This window comes from Pongo pygmaeus, chromosome 1 (assembly GCF_028885625.2).
Source record: "Pongo pygmaeus isolate AG05252 chromosome 1, NHGRI_mPonPyg2-v2.0_pri, whole genome shotgun sequence".
Taxonomy (NCBI): domain Eukaryota; kingdom Metazoa; phylum Chordata; class Mammalia; order Primates; family Hominidae; genus Pongo; species Pongo pygmaeus.
Window position 1 is genome coordinate 177473097 of NC_072373.2, and position 17493 is coordinate 177490589.

At 40.6% G+C, this 17493-nt stretch overlaps 1 protein-coding gene across 3 annotated transcripts in view; it reads right to left on the reverse strand.

Annotated features, from left to right (window-relative positions):
• SCP2 (sterol carrier protein 2) overlaps positions 1–17493 on the reverse strand; it is a 118247-nt gene that overhangs the window by 89092 nt on the left and 11662 nt on the right. For all 3 annotated transcript variants that reach the window (XM_054487356.2, XM_054487362.2, XM_063655806.1), the window contains exons 2-5: positions 14571–14628; positions 8317–8388; positions 5525–5656; positions 1674–1738 (exon numbers count right to left, since the gene is read on the reverse strand). In XM_054487356.2, coding sequence (XP_054343331.1) covers positions 1674–1738; positions 5525–5656; positions 8317–8388; positions 14571–14628 — 327 coding nt within the window. The remainder of the gene's footprint in view (positions 1–1673; positions 1739–5524; positions 5657–8316; positions 8389–14570; positions 14629–17493) is intronic.

The window sequence follows — 17493 nt, forward strand, 5'->3', positions numbered from 1 at the left end:
TTAAGTGCCACTTTTGTGGTTTCTAAGAAATATTATCACATGTATTTAACTTAATTTGGGGTAGAGGTCCTTTAACGTTTCAACAGAGAAAATGAGATCAGGTTGATCACATAAGTTAGATAATAGTATAATCTTAGATAACAGTAAAAAATTATCTTCAACTCATTTTCTTTTTTTTGAAACAGAGTCTCACTCTGTCGCCCAGGCTGGGGTGCAATGGCGCATCTTGGCTCACTGCAACCTCGACCTCCTGGGCTCAGGTGATTCTCCTGCCTCAGCCTCCCGAGTAGCTGGGATTACGGGCGCGTACCACCACACCCGGCTAATTTTTTGTATTTTTAGTAGAGAAGGGTTTTGCTATGTTGGCCAGCCTGGTCTTGAACTTCTAGCCTCAAGTGATCCGCCCATCTCAGCCTCTCAAAGTGCTGGGATTACAGGCATGAGTGAATTTTTAATTTTATTTATTTCATTTTTCTTTTCTATAAATTCCATTTAGGTTTCTTTTTCATGCCAATAATGTTCTTTTTAGTAGTTTCCTATAGCCTAAAGCGGTTCCCAAGCTGTCTTTTATTTCTCTAAACATAGCAAACATGGTTAAATCTGCATCCAATAAATCTAGTTTTGGCGGTCTTCAGAGATTACTTTTTACTGCTCCTTCTTTCTTTCGGTTCTCAATTGTGGTGTCTTGTTTCTTTAATCCTTGGTTATCTTTAACTGTGTGTCCTTGAAATTTTACTTGAAGGGTTCTCAAAGCCTGGAAGAAGGGTGCTTTCCTCCAGAAGAAAATTTGTCTAGGTTACTACCATTCTGGAACTAATTTAGATTCAATTCATGGTTTGAGGTTTCCTGGACGACTTAGATAATGAGAATGTTGGCAGTGATCCCACATGAGGGCTAGCCTGTGATTTATTAACTCAATGAAAGGTTTTACTGGGTTTTTTATTCTTTCTCTTTTTTTTTCTCCCCTGTTTTACTGGATGCCATGGTAACTCTCCCTATCATCTCATGGAAGTGGGCAGTTTTATTTCAGGTTTGTCCTACCCAAGGAGTTTACCTTACATAGTATCAATTTAATGTGGGTATTAAACTTCTGATCTTGGGAAGGCCTGAGCTTTGACTACTTCCCATTTCATTCCAGGGGGCTGTTAAAATTGTGGCTCACAGCTGCCGGATCAGCAAAGATCTTCAAGGCAAAAGTAGCTGCAAATGCTGATGTTAATTCTCTGGCACTCATCTGCAGTTCCTCTCTCTTGCTAGTTCTTCAATACCTTTAGGATTTCTTTTTTCGTATTCTATCCAAATATTTTAGTTGTCATCAGTGAGAGAACTGGCTCAAAAAACTTGGCTTGCCATTACCAGAATTAGAAGTCCCACATTTTATTAACTCTCTTCAATTTGTTGAATGAATTTCACTTATTGAATGTAATTCATTTATCAAAAAAATGAATAAATGAATGGCTTTCAAATTAAATAGATAAGTCAACTTCAAATTCAATAATCTCATATCCTTGAACACCAGTTTCATCATTGGTAAAATAAACAGTTTGAACAAAATTATCTCTAAGATTCTTCACTATTCTAAAATACCAAGATCTATGCATACATGTAAGTATCACCTTTCAACTTTTGGGTTATATTAGCTCATTTAGTAACTATGCCAAAATAACACTCACTTTTATTCCAAGGCTTCCCTTATTCATCTTCTCAAACCCAAGAGCCAAGACACATTCTGCCACACCTTAAAGGAAAATGTAATTATTGTGAAAATTCAAATTTCCAAACACCAACAAAATACCATTAAATACTTCAATTCAAATAAGTACGTCAAGTGAGCACACAGTGGCTCAAACTTACAGTCCCATCAGTTTGGGAGATCAAAGCAGATGAATTGCTTGAGGCCAGGAGGTCAAGACCAGCCAGGCAACAGAGTAAGACTCTATCTCTACAAAAATTTAAAAAATTAAAATGTTTGAAAAATTAGCTGAGTGTGGTGGTATACACCTGTAGTCCTAGTGACTTGGTAGGCTGAGGCAGGAGGTCACTTGAGCCCAGAAATTCTGTCTCTAAATAAATAACCCAATTTAAATAAAATATAAAAACATACTATAACCCCACAAAGGTTTTTGTTGTTGTTGTTGTTGTTGGTTTGCTTTTTTTTTTTTTCCTGACACAAAGTTTCAGTCTGCACCAAGACTGGAGTATAGTGGCAGGCTCACAGCTCACTGCAGCTTCAACCTCTCAGGCTCAAATGATCCTCCTACCTCAGCTCTCTATTAGCTGAATGGGGTGGCACAGGAATGTGCCACCCCATTCAGCTAATTTTTGTATTTTTTGTAGAGAGAGTTTTGCTGTGGTGCTCAGGCTGGTCTTGAACTCCTGGGCTCAAGCGATCTGTCCACCCCGGCCTCCCAAGTGCTAGGATTACAGGCATGAGCCACTATGCCCGGCACCACAAAGGTTTTGTTGGGTTTTGGTTGTTTTTTTTTTTTTTTTTTGAGACAGTGTCTCACTCTGTCACCCAGGCTGGAGTGCAGTAGTGCAATCATGGCTCACTGAAGCCTAGACCTCCTGGGCTCAAGCAGTCTGCATGTAGCTGGGACCGCAGGCCTGTGGCACCATGACCAGTTTTCTTGCTTTTTTTTTTCTTTGTAGAGATGGAGTCTCACCATGTTGCCCAGGCTGGTCTCAAATTCCTGGGCTCAAGTGATCCACCCACCTCAGCTTCCCAAAGTGCTGGGATTACAAACATAAGCCACTAACCAGCCAAAGTTTTTAATAACAGAAAAATTACAGAGAAAATCTTTATATTCTAGATAAGAGGAAAAATCGGGCCGGGCACAGTGAATCACATCTGTAATCCCAAAACTTTGGGAGGCCAAGGCAGATGTATCGCTTGAGACCAAGAGTTCAAGACCAGTCTGGGCAACATGGCAAGACCCCATCTCTACAAAATATACAAAAATTACTTGGGTGTGGTGGTGCACACCTATGATCCCAATTATTAATACTTAGGAGGCTGAGGTGGGAGGATCACCTGAGGCCAAGAGGCACAGGTGGCAGGAGCTGAGATCATGCTACCACACTCTTGCCTTGGTGAGAGAGTGAGGCCCCGTTTCTAAAAAATGAAAAGAGGAAAAATCAATAAGGTGCTTAATTCTTCTCTTGAGTCTCAATATGTTAATAAAATTTCATGTTAATGTAGAAATGTGTTTCAGTAATGAATATAAAAAGCTAATTTAGAATCACACTTAGAAAAACATTTAAAATTTGAAATTAAAAATTTAAAAATGAACCCAATGAAAATCTCAAAAGAATTATTTTTGGAGAGAGGGGGCACCTAAAAATGATGTTAAAGTTCAACTGAAGAGCCAAATATTCCTGCAGGAGGTGAACTAAAAAAAAAAAAAAAAAGACAGAATTGCCACATTTTTTCTTAAAAAAAATAAAAGAACAGAAACAGGGACCACTAGCATTATCAAACAATATAAAGTTCCAATAATTAAAACGCTGGGTAGTGAAACAGTGATCAACAATCAAATCAGTGGAACAGAGAGAGGACCTAATAAAAAGCCCTAGAATATATGGAAACATAGGATATGATACATATACAAAAGAACTGAAAATACACGGCCACAAAAAATACATATCTACATACACAATGTTTACAATGGCATTATCTTCGCCCTCCCCACTACCCCGATTTTTAAAAGACAGTGTCTTGCTCTGTTGCCCAGGCTGGAGTATAGTGGCACAGTCATAGCAAACTGCAGCCTCAGTCTCCTAGGCTCAAGTGATCCTCTCGCCTCACCCTCCCAAGAAGCTAGGATTATAGGTGCCAGACACCATGCCCACTATGGCGGCATTATTCATAACAGCCAAAAAATAGAAACAATCCCTCAACTAATGGAAACAAAAAAAAAAAATGCAAGCAACAATGTCCATCAACTGATAAACAGGTAGAAGAAATGTGGTGTAGCCATCCTAGCACTTTGAGGGGCCAAGGCAGGAAGATCGCTTAAAGCCATTAGCTCAAGATCAGCCTGGGCAACATAGCAAGACCTCATTTCTACTTACTTTATTTTTTATTTTTCTTGTACGTTTAAAATACAGTCCATCTATTTTTTAATGTGATATATCCATACAATGGAATATTATTTGGCCATGAAAAGGAATTAAGTACTGATACACTCTACAACATGAATAAACTGTGAAAACATTGTATTAAGTGAAATAAACCACAAAAGGCCATGTATTGTACAATTCCATTTATATAAATATGCAGAATATGAAAATCCACAAAGAGAAAGTAAATTAGTGGTTTCTAGGGACTGAGGGGAGGAGAAAATGGAGAACGAATGCTAATGGGTACAGGGTTTCTTTCTGTGGTGATAAAAATGTTCTAATATGACCAGATGTGGTGGCTCACACCTGTAATCCCAGCACTTTGTGAGGCTGAGGTGGGCAGATCACTTAAGGTCAGGAGTTTGAGACCCACCTGGCTAACATAGTGAAACCCCGTCTCTATTAAAAATACAAAAAAATTAGCCGGGCATGGTGGTGGGTACCTATAATCCCAGGTACTTGGGAGGCTGAGGCATGAGAATCACTTGAACCTGGGAGGTGGAGGTTGCAGTGAGCTGAGATGGCACAACAGCACTCCAGTCTGGGCAACAGAGCAAGACTCCCTCTCAAAAAAAAAAAGTTCTAATATTACATAGTGGTGATAGGTACACAATTCTGTGAATATACAAAAAACACTGAATTGTACACTTTAAAAAGGTGAGTTTTATGGTCTATAAATTATATCTCACAATGCCTTTTTAATTTTATTTTACCTTAATTAATTTTTTTTTTTTTAGAGACAGTCTCACTGTGTGGCCCAGGCTAGAGTGCAGTGGTATGATCATACATCCTCCAGCCTCAGCCTCCTGAGTAGCTGGGACCACCATGCCTGGCTAATTTTTTTTAATTTTGTATAAACACAGGTTCTAACTACATTGCCCAGGCTGGTCTTGAACTCCTGGGCTCAAGTGATGCTCTTGCCTTGGTCCCCCAGAGTGTTGAAATTACGAGTGTGACCCACCATGCCTGGCTGATAAAGCCTTTTTTTTGTTTTTTGGGGGGTTTTTTTGAGACAAGTTCTGGCTCTATCACCCAAGCTGGAGTGCAGTGGTGCCATCTAGGCTCACTGCAATCTGTCTCCCCGGCTCAAGTCATCCTCCCACCTCAGCCTCCCAGGTAGCTGGGACTACAGATGCACGCCACCATACCCGGCTAATTTTTGTATTTTTTGTAGAGACAGGGTTTTGTTACATTGCCCAGAGCTAGTCTCAAATTCACAAGCTCAAACAATTCACCTGCCTCGGCTTCCCAAAGTGCTGGGGTTACAAGCATAAGCCACCACACCCGGCCTGATAAAGCCTTTTTTAAAACAAATACATTATAAAATAATTCCTCTGATGGTCGTATGATTAAATGATTAAAGTGGGGCAATATTTAAGTACACTAGACAAGCACTCCTTACCACCCTGAATCAGCTGGCGGGCCATAAACAAAGCAGTAGAACCAGTAGCACAGTTATTGTTGACATTGATTATAGGAATTCCAGTCATTCCCAAACTGTGATAGATAGCCCTCTGCCCACAGGTAGAGTCACCTGAATAGAAAAACAAAAACTTTAATATGGAGAATTATGGAGCTGCAATGCAACATAATACCACATTATGGGTTTTTACAATATTATACCTTTGCCTAGCATATAACATGTGCAAGACAGTAAATATCTTAGAAACAGTTTTAACACTAACCATCATTTACTCTGCAAAAAAGACTGAAAACGGAATATATGTGCACTTTCTTTATATAATACAGAGGTAGAGAAGTAAAGAAATGATCAGTTAACAGAAAACAATTCCATCTGGCTAAGGCTATATGATAAAGAAAGCAATATTTCATTAACACCTAAATGTCAGAAAAAAATCTTTAAACCTTGGCCAGGCGTGGTGGCTCATGCCTGTAATACCAGCATTTTGGGAGGCCGAGGCAGGCAGATCACAAGGTCAGGAGATCGAGACCATCCTGGCTAACACAGTGAAACTCCATCTCTACTAAAAATACAAAAAATTAGCCAGGCGTGGTGGCACGCACCTGTAATCCCAGCTACTTGGGAGGCTGAGGCAGAAGAATCACTTGAACCAGGAGGCAGAAGTTGCATTGAGCCTAGATCGCACCACTGCACTCCAGCCTGGGCGACAGAGCGAGACTCAGTCTCAAATAAATAAATAAATAAAATCTTTAAACCTATGCCAGTGATTAAAGGCCATGATTTACTTTTCATATAAAGATTCCACAACTTCAAAAAGTTTAAAAGACCCTGCATGCCAAGGCATTCCAGGAAAACATGATCCATGTTAATACACATGTGACATCCTTTCCCAAGTGTAAAAAGTAAAGTAGAGGTTCCTCTTCAAAGACTTTCCTCCTCGTTTAATTAGGAATAAATAGTAACTTCTCTTAGAAGCAAAATTTATTCAAAGACCTGTGCTAACATTCTTAAATATCTGCTAGCCATGATAAAGAAATCATTATACTTTATGTTCTTAGCTCCCACAATTTAGCCTAAACATTTGCCCTGGCATGCTTATACTGGTCCAAGCAAGCATTAAGTCATAGCCTATTCCTCTTCCTTATTTGAAGGTGTTTTTACCTTTCTCGGCATTCCACAAGTTACTTCCTCCTTCCTTTGTTCTCCTCTGCCTTTGCCTCTTTTAAAAAGTTCTAAGTTGCTAGCCAGTCAGGACAAATACAGAATGTGAGGTCCTGTTCCAGCCAATGGAACTGGACACAGCAGTAGGGTGGAAGCATCAGGTTATAAATGACCCTGTCTCCTTTGCTCGGTGTACTCTCGTGGCAAAACTGCTGGCGAGTGTACCCTTTCTGCAGGAAGTTAAAATGGCCCTGCTGAGTAAATTAAATTTATGTTCAAGTGCTATTTCTTTATGGCACCAATGACAAGCATTTCAAACACAAGTAACATGACCACCAAGGTAGACATGCTGGAGCAGTGTGATGGGAATATCTGAAGGTACAGGCTCCAGGAGTCTTCAGCAAAATCAGGAAAGTTAGGGATTTGCTTTTCAATAAATATATTCTGCATCCCTTTAACCCAGTATGTTTCCCTTCTAGAATTCTCTTGATATCTTGATATCTCAAAGAAATAAATCATAGGTATGCACAAATATTCATCTACAGTAACACCTACTATAGTATTTTAATAATATTGTATATATTCATAGAATTTTTATAATAACTAGAAATTAGAAAATATCATTACTACTTCTAAATAAGCTATAGTAGATCTTCAAGAGTAGATTATCATATAATCATTTAAAATGATGTAGGGGTTCCCACACACACCTCACCCCTTTGCCAAAAACAAAAAAAAATGTTGTTGGGGTTGGTGGAAACAGAGAGATGTTAGTCAAATGGTACAAACTTTCAGTTATAAGATGAACGAGTTCTGTGGATCTAACTTACAGCATGGGTGGTAATTAATGGCTAATTAACTGGATTGTGGTAATTATTATTCAATATATACATAAATCATCTTATTTTATACCTTGAATATATTCAATCTTTATTTGACAATTAAGTATTTTTTAAATTCTGTGAAAAGACTGGAACTTTTAAATATCCATTAAAAGGGGATTGATAAAATAAATTATAATACATTTATTCAATGAAACACAATGCTTTTTTTTTTTTTTTTTTGAGGTGGAGTCTTGCTCTGTTGCCCAGGCTGGAGTGCAGTGGCACGATCTCGGCTCACTGCAACCTCTGCCTCCCGGGTTCAAGAGATTCTCCTGCCTCTCCCTTCTGAGTAGCTGGGACTACAGGCACATTTTTTGTATTTTTAGTACAGGAAGGGTTTCACCATATTAACCAGAATGGTCTCGATCTCCTGACCTCGTGATCTGCCCGCCTCAGCCTCCCAAAGTGCTGGGATTATAGGCGTGAGCCACAGTGCCTGGCCATATTTTTAAAAAGGCCAAAGAAGATCTTTACAGTATGATTTGGAATAGTCACCAAAAAAAAATTACACTAGGTTGACACATAAGGGAAATCTATAAATAGTGGTAATTCCCTTAAATCAGACTTTGAATTCTGAGGGTTTTTTTTCTTTTGTCTTCAATACAAATATAATTGAATGAATTCTGAGTTTTTGAGGGTTAAAATTCACAAATGCCTCTGCATTGTTTGTGTAGTTGCTGCTAGATTTAGGTAAAAAAATTTTAGAATACACAGTTTAATACATACCAAAAACATAGCCAACACATGCCTGGTCCACTGCTGAATAAGGGATCTGTGCATCAGCTAAAGCCTTCTTGCCTATAAAAACGAAAGGTTTTTATCAAAAAGTGCTTTAAGTATTTGTTTTAGGAAAGTAAAAATTAAGTTTAGAGTTTTCTCAAAGTAAACTACCTCTATATAGTCTATGCTCAATTCAAATGACAAATCCTTCATCAAATCATCTCAGATCTCTACTTTCAGAAGTAATCATTTTTTCCTCTAAGCTACTGCATCACTTTTCCGTATCTCCTTTTTGGTACTTAACACTTTCTTTCATAACTTCACATCTATCTACATTAAATCTGAAGAGTCTTACAGCTCCTTAATGACAAGGTCCTTGTTTTATTCATCCCTGTAGCTCCACTGCACATCTAGAGGGTAAAATGAGAAAGATTGTCATTACTGGGAGCAGATAGCACTAATGTGCTCATCTTACAAAGCAAAGATCAAGAGATGACTCTGTCTATGGAACAAGAAAGACAGCTTAAGGATGCTATCAAAAGTGGCAGAAATAACTAGTGGAGGAACTGAGAAAAATTATGTAAGTAAATGAGAAAAATTATGTAAGTAAACTGGAAAGAGGACAGAGAGGTTGAAAAAAAAAGTGTGAGCTAAATCCTCATTTATGACAGTGAGAAGCAAACAGACATCTGAAACTGACAAATCAAAAACTTGAGGAAGTATTTAGATAACCACCAGAAGAACTAAAGCAAAACGAGTTAAAAGAAGTTGTCCATGGGGAACAGGCCTGAGAATTAAAAGCCACTCTTCATTCTTTTTTTTTTTTTTTTTTTTTTTACGGACAATGTCTCTCTCTGTCACTGGAGTGCAGTGGTGTGATCATAACTCACTGCAGTCTCAAACTCCTGGGTTTAAGTGATCCTCCCACTTCGGCTTCCCAAAGTGAGGGGATAAGAGACATGAGTCACCACACCTGGCCCTGTATTCCTGTATTTTCCGTTTTTTTGTTTGTTTGTTTGTTTGTTTTTTCCCGAGACAGAGTCTTGCTCTGTCACCCAGGCTGGAGTGCAAGGGCGTGATCTTGGCTCACGGCAACCTCCACCTCCCAGGTTCAAGTGATTCTCCTGCCTCAGCCTCCCAAGTAACTGGGATTATAGGGATAACAGGCGCCCACCACCACATTACTTTCTGTATTTTTAGTAGAGAGGGTGTTTCGCCATGTTGGCCAGGCTAGTCTCAAACTCCTGACCTCAAGTGATCCACCTCCCTTGGCCTCCCAAGGTGCTGGAATTACAGGCGTCAGCCACCAAGCCTGGCTTCTTCTTTTTTTTTTTTTTAACCATATAAATGTATTTGAAATTTTTTTAATTCACAAAGATACTAATTATAATAATCAATTATTATAATTTATGAAGTAATTGATTACAGAATCGGGTTAGTCAAACAATGAGTTATCTTTTCCTGCTTAACGTATGGACAAAATATAAATGTCTTATAATAATGTTTATGAGACTATGTTGAGAAGAACATTCTCATATGTTGCCAATGAGACTCTAAGGGTGTAAACGCTGAAAATTAATTTGGCAAGAATCTTGGTTGACACAGTGGCTTACTGTACTTTAGGAGGCTGAAGTGGGAGGATTACTTGAGCCCAGGAGTTTGAGACCAGCTTGGGACCCCATCTCTACAAAAAATAAAAATTAGCCAGGTGTGGTAGCATACACCTGTGGTCCCAGGTACTTGGGAAGCTGAAGAGAGAGGATCACTTGAATCCTGGAGGTCAAGGCTACAGTGAGCCGTGATCTCACCACTGCACTCTAGCCTGGGCAACAGAGCCAGACCCTGTTTCAAACAAACAAAAAAAAGAGGCCAGGCATAGTGGCTCATGTCTGTAATCCTAGCACTTTGGGAGACCAAGGCAGGAGCATTCCTTGAGCCCAGGAGCTCGAGACCAACCTGGGCAACATGGCAAAACCCTGTCTCTACAAAAAATACAAAAATTAGGGGGGCGTGGTGGTGTGCGTCTGTGGTCCCAGCTACTTGGGAGGCTGAGGTAGGAGGATTGCTTGAGCCCAGGAGGTCAAGGCTGCAGTGAGCCATGATCACACTACTGTATTCCAGCCTAGGCAACAGAGGGAGACCATGTCTCAATTAAAAAAAAAAAAAAAAACTTAAAAATGATCATATTCACTATTCCTGCAATTCCACTTCTAGGCTCTTTCCTCAAAAATAAACAGAGATTAGAACAAACATTTATTTAGCAAAATGTTCACTACAATTTTTCTAAAATATCAAAAACTTGGGAACCTAAATGTCCAACAAAAATAATGGCATATATATATATAACAATATATTATGCACAACTTAAACATTCTTTTCCAAACAATTTTTTTTTTTTGAGACAGTCTCACTCTGTTGCCTAGGCTAGAGTCCAGTGGCGCTAACTTAGCTCACTGCAAGCTCCACCTCCTGGGTTCCCACCATTCTCCTGCCTCAGCCTCCCGAGTAGCTGGGACTACAGGTGCCCACCATCACACCTGGCTAACTTTTTGTATTTTTAGTAGAGACGGAGTTTTCACCATGTTAGCCAGGATGGTCTTGAACCCTTGACTTCAGGTGATCTGCCCGCCTCAGCCTCCCAAAGTGCTGGGATTACAGGCATGAGCCACCACGCCTGACCCTTTTCCAAACAATTTTAAGTAGAAGGGGAAATGCTTATGAAAAAATAAATTTCAGAAATTAGGATACAAGCTGGGCACGGTGGCAAGTACCTGTAGTCCCAGCTACTCAGGAGGACTGCTTGAGCCCAGGAGTTTGAGGTGGAGTGCACTATGACTGGACCTGTGAATAGCCACTGCACTCCAGCTTGGGCAGCATAGTGAGATGTTGTCCTTAAAAATATCTAAATAAATAAATAAATAGGATACAAAACTACAAATGTGATCCCATATAGCCATAGGGGAAAAATGCTAAAATAGAATAACACCAAGATACTAATAGTGACTAGGTCTGGGTCAAAATTTTGTTTTCATTAGTACATAATTATTCGTTACAATAAAACACATGCACTGCTCTTATAATCAGTGGGAAAGAATGAGTTACAAAAAGGTATGTTTAGCTGGTACTCTGTACCTTCTTTAAATGCTAACAGCAGGCCAGGCACGGTGGCTCACGCCTGTAATCCTAGCACTTTGGGAGGCCGAGGCGGGTGGATCACCCAAGGTCAGGAGTTCAAGACCAGCCTGGACAACAGGATGAAACCCCATCTTTACTAAAAATACAAAAGTTAGCTTCAGGTGCTCCGCCCACCTCGGCCTCCCAAAGTGTTGGGATTACAGGCGTGAGTCACCATGCCCGGCCAGATTTCTTATTACTAGTCAATCCCCAGAGTTAATTTCAAACATCATAACTTTACCTCAGTATTACCATTTTATAATCAAAATATTATATACACACTAAAGTAACTTCAAATTTTTTAATGAAATAAAAGAAATTTGTCAAAAAATATAGAGAAAACTGATCAAAGCATCTCCCACTTCAGAGACAGGCAGAAGCTATTTGGAGGCATCAATTAAGAGGAGAACATTTAACAACGCAGAAGATAAACATTAAATGAATAGTGTCTGCCCTGAGAACCACTGCAATTAATCAAATCTCTTGAACCTTCCTTTTGGAGGACAGACATGCTCTGATTCCTTGTATAACATTTAAGCATTGAGTTGAATAATAAGAGTTGATGTTGAAGGAATGGTTAGAAAGAGAAAAAAGAAAACAAAAAAAAAAAGTTGAAGCAAAATCTAAATATATATGCACTGGATTTCCCCATAATATTACTTATGGTAATAATCAGGAACATCTAAGGAATAAACACAGTAACTCCTTTTGGGTTGCCTGGCAACAAGGTAGCAGGAATTGAGTTGGGGAGGCTCCCTAGGAAAAGGACTGTGCCTAACAACTTATGGGATGAAAGAGAAGGTCTCCAAGTGTTGACAGCAGGTATTTCCCAGAATTCCTCTAAACAACTGGCAGCTAAGTTTAGAGTACTTGCCCCCAAACCAAAACATTTATTTAGGTGTTCCAGCAGCTGCTGCCCCTCTCTATCACCAGCACTACCTCTAGCTGGCAGAGTTCCACCCAAAGAAGGAGGGTAAGTAAGGAGGTCTCTATACCATGGCTAGTACAAAGCTGACTGCCCGAAATCAACCAGTGGTAAAGCATCCAGGAAGCAACTGGCTATAAAAGCCGCTCGCAAGAGTGTGCCCTCTACTGCAGGGATGAAGAAACCTCATCATTACAGGCCTGGTACCGTGGCACTCGGTGAAATCAGACGTCATCAGAAGTCCACTAAACTGATTCGCAAACCTCCCTTCCAGCATCTGGTGCAACAAATTGCTCAGGACTTAAAAACAGATTGGCACTTCCAAAGTGCAGCTATTGGTGCTTTGCAAGAAGTAAGTGAGGCCTATCTCGTTGGCCTTTTTGAAGACACCAACCTGTGCCCTATCCATGCCAAATGAGTAACAATTACGCTAACAGACATCAAGCTAGCATACTACATACGCAGAGAATGTGCTTAAGAACCCACTATGGGCCGGGCGCAGTGGCTCACGCCTGTAATCCCAGCACTTTGGGAGGCCGAGGTGCGGATCACGAAGTCAGGAGATCGAGACCATCCCGGCTAACACAGTGAAACCCCATCTCTACTAAAAATACAAAAAATTAGCTGGGCATGGTGGCGGGTGCCTGTAGTCCCAGCTACTCGGGAGGCTGAGACAGGAGAATGGCGTGAACCCGGGAGGCGGAGCTTGCAGTGAGCCGAGATCGCGCCCCTGCACTCCAGCCAGGGCGACAGAGCAAGACTCTGTCTCAAAAAAAAAAGAACCCACTATGTTGGGAACCATTTCATTCTCAAAAACAAAAATATTCTCTTCTTCTTGTTATTGGTAGTTCTGAACATTAGATTTTTTTTTTCCCATGGAGTCAAAAGGCACCTAAGCATATGATTGCAAGTGGATAAATAGGGGACAGAAATCAAGTATTGGTAGTTTTTCCATTTTCATGCGTGTGTGAATTTTTACTATAACTGCAGGGATATAAAGAAGCCCGTTAGGCTGGGCGCAGTGGCTCACGCCTGTAATCCCAGCACTTTGGGAGGCTGAGGTGGGCAGATCACCTGAGGTCAGGAGTTCGAGGCCAGCCTAGCTAACATGGTGAAACCCCGTTTCTACTAAAAATACAAAAAAAACTAGCCTGGCGTAGAGGTGTGTGCCTGTAATCCCAGCTACTCGGGAGGCTGAGGCAGGAGAATCACTTGAACCTGGGAGGCCGAGGTTGCAGTGAACTGAGATCATGCCATTTGCACTCCACCTTGGGCAACAAGAGTGAAACTCCATCTCAGAAAAAAAAAAAAAAAAAAAAAAAAAAAGCCTGTTAAATTTTTCTGGCAATGCCAGCATTTGGATTTTTAAAAAATAATTAAATTTCTTATTGATGGCAAAAAATAATTCTTTATATATATCATGTAAGGAAGCTTTCATACTTGTCCCCTTTTTTAAAAAAAAGAGAGGTGGGGGAGAAGAACAATGGATGGGGATCTCTCTGCTACAACTCAGACCCACAGTGCAGCCAGATGCAGCCTGGCCGTGGCACGTCTCTAAAGAATGCCGAATGCTTAGAGAACCAGGACCCATACACCTGTAGATCCTTCTCCCTGTTAGTTCCACTCACACCAATATTCACCCGTCTTTTTGCTCAAAAGTACTAATATTAGAATAAACAATAACAAACTGCATCACCTCCTTTAGTCATGCAGTAATCTAGTGACAGAAAAAGAATTCTCTATGTTGGCTCAGTGAAGTGAAGAAAACCACCATACAGGTATTTAATACATTTTGAATGTGATTATCCCTTTTCCAGGAAAGGAAGACACAAATTTTGTTAGAACTCCTGAAGTTAACACACACTAGAATGATGTTATCCCTTTTAATGACCCTACCTCTCTCTCCCACAGATCCCTTAACCATCTCAACACATATTTGGATAGCACATAAAATTGTAAGCCACTCTCTGCTCTGGCTATGTAGCTGCTAAGAATGCCCAAGCTCTTTTCCTTTGTAGTGAGTCACTAGGCATTTCTCCACACAGGTTCTTCTCCCTTGACTGGGCTTCCTTTTGTGCTTGCAAGGCTGCCCCATCCATGAAATCAAGACAGACTACATAATAAACTATGAATGTTCAAAGATCTAAATGTTCTATGTTACCTGCTTCTCCTGCCAAGTCAGGGTAGTCTCTTGAATTCTCAGCTCCAGGCTTCACGAACTAGAGATATAGAAAGAGATAATAAATACAAACAAGTATAGTTACATTTTTTTTTTTTTTTTGAGATGGAGTCTTGCTCTGTCACCCAGGCTGGAGTGCAGTGGCATGATCTCGGCTCACTGCAACCTCTGCCTCCTGGGTTCAAGCCATTCTCCTGGCTCAGCCACCCCAGTAGCTGGGATTACAGGTGCACACCACCATGCCCAGCTAATTTTTGTATTTTTAGTAGAGACAGGGTTTCACCATGTTGGCCAGGCTGGTCTCAAACTCCTGACCTCGTGATCCGCCCGCCTCAGCCTCCCAAAGTGCTGGGATTACAGGCATAAGCCACCGTGCCCAGCCAAGTATAGTTACATTTTCTACACAATAAAAATCTATTCATTCACTACTCATTCAAACAAAAAACACATTATTATTAGACTCTAATAATAAATAATATAAAATCCTTGTCCTCAGAGTGCTTCCAGTCTAACCTAAAACAGATAGTTACACTACAGTGTCAGAAGTACAGAATGTCTTGACAGAGACATCTACCCAGACTTGGAGGGAGGACAAGAAAGGCTACCCAGAGAAACTGCCATTTAAATTAAGTTCTTATGGATGAGTAGCAGTTAGCAAAGTGAAAGAGAAGGAAATTTTGGAGTAAAGGTCTAGAAGTGAGAGAATACAGTAGTTTTTTCTCTGTGGAAGAACTGTAAATAATTTGGTATGACATAGGTTAAAACATAAAGTGGAAAGTGTTAAGGATGGCTGGGTGTGGTGGCTCCCGCCTGTAATCCCAGCACTTTGGGAGGCTGAGGCAGGAGGATCACGAGGTCAGGAGTTCAAGACCAGCCTGGCTAACATGGTAAAACCCTGTCTCTACTAAAAATACAAAAATTAGCCAGGCATGGCGGTACACGCCTGTGATCCCAGCTCCTCGGGAGGCTGAGGCAGAAGAATCACTTGAACCAGGAGGCAGAGGTTGCAGTGAGCCAAGATAGTGCCACTGCACTCCAGCCTGGATGACAGAATGAGACTGTCTCCAAAAATAAAATAAAATAAAATAAAAGTGATATGAATATAAAAGTAACTTAGGTCCAAACAATGATAACAACTAATATTTGTTGGGCACTTACTGTGGTATGCATTGTGTTAAGCATTTCACATGTATTTACTCATTTAATCCTCACAACCATCCTAAAAGGTAGGTTCCATGCATTACAGATAAGAAAACTAGGACACAGAGAGATAAACAACTAACCCAGGGGCATAGAGCTAATAAGTAATGGAGCTGAAAGTTTAGTCTAGCTCTGGAGCCAACTCACAAGGGACCCTTTATGCCCTGCAATGCTGGTCTGGGCTTTATCCTGAAGAGAGTGTTTTTGTTTGTTTGTTTTTTGAGACAAGGTCTTGCTCTGTCACCCAGGCTGGAGTGCAGTGGTATGATCACAACTTACTGCAGCCTCAACCACCCTGATTCCAGCAATCCTCCCACCTCAGCTCCCTTTGCACCCACGTAGCTGGGACTACAGGCACGCACCACCACGCTAAGTTAATTTTTGTATTTTTTGTAGAGATGGGGTTTTGCCATGTTGCCCAGGCTGGTCTCAAATTCTTGGGCTCAAGTGATGCTCCTGCCTCAGCTTCCAAAGTGCTGCAATTACAGGTATGAGCCACCATGCCCAGATGACAATGTTTTTTAAAATGAGACTGGAATAAAACAACAATCAGATACCACTATTAATTAGAATGGCAAAAATCCAAAACACTGACATCAAATGCTGGCAAGTATATGGAGCAATAGGAAGTTTGGCAATTTCTTACAAAACTAAACACGTACAGGCTGGGCATGGTGGCACACATCTGTAATCCCAGCACTTTAGGAAGCCGAGGTGGGTGGATCATTTGAGGTCAGGAATTCGAGACCAGCCTGGTCAACATGATGAAACCCTGTCTCTACTAAAAATACAAGAAGTAGCTGGTCATGGTGGCCAGCACCTATAATCCCAGCTACTCGGGAGGCTGAGACAGGAAAACCCAGGAGGCAGAGGTTGCAGTGAGCCAAGATTGTGCCATTGCACTCCAGCCTGGGCAACAGAGCAAGACTCAGTTTCAATAAATAAATAAATAAAGCAAAAATAAAGCACACACAATACACATATGAATTAGCAATAGCACTCCTTGGCATTTACCCGAAGGAGTTGAAAAATTATGTCCATATAAAAACCTACAAATGGATGTTTGTTGTTGTTGTTTTGTTTTGTTGAGATGGAGTCTCACTCTGTTGCCCAGGCTGGAGTGCAGTGGTGTGATCTCAGCTCACTGCAGCTTCAACTTCCCAGGCTCAAGCAATCCTTCCACCTCAGCCTCCTGAGTAGCTGAGATCACAGGTGCTCATAATCATGCCTGGCTAATTTTTAAGTTTTTTTGTAGAGATGGATCTCACTATGTTGCTCAGGCTGATCTCGAACTCCTGGGCTCAAGCAATCCTCCTGCCTCCGCCTCTCAAAGTGCTGGGATTACAGTCATGAGCCACTATGATGGAACCACACAGATGTTTATATTAGCTTTATTCATAATTGTCAAAACTTGGAAGCAATCAAGATGTCCTTCAGGAGGTAAAAGGATAAACTGTGGCACATCCAAACAATGGAATATTATTCAGTGCTAAAAAGAAATGAGCTATCAAGCTATGAGAAAACATGGAAGAACCTTAAATACATATCATATTAAGTGAAAGAAGCCAATCTTAAAAGACTACAAACTATGATTCCAAGTAAAGGACACTCTAGAAAAGGTAAAATTTATAGAGACAGTAAAAAGATCAGTGGTTGCCAGGTGCTGGTGGGAGAGAAGGATGAATATGTGGAACACAGAGGATTT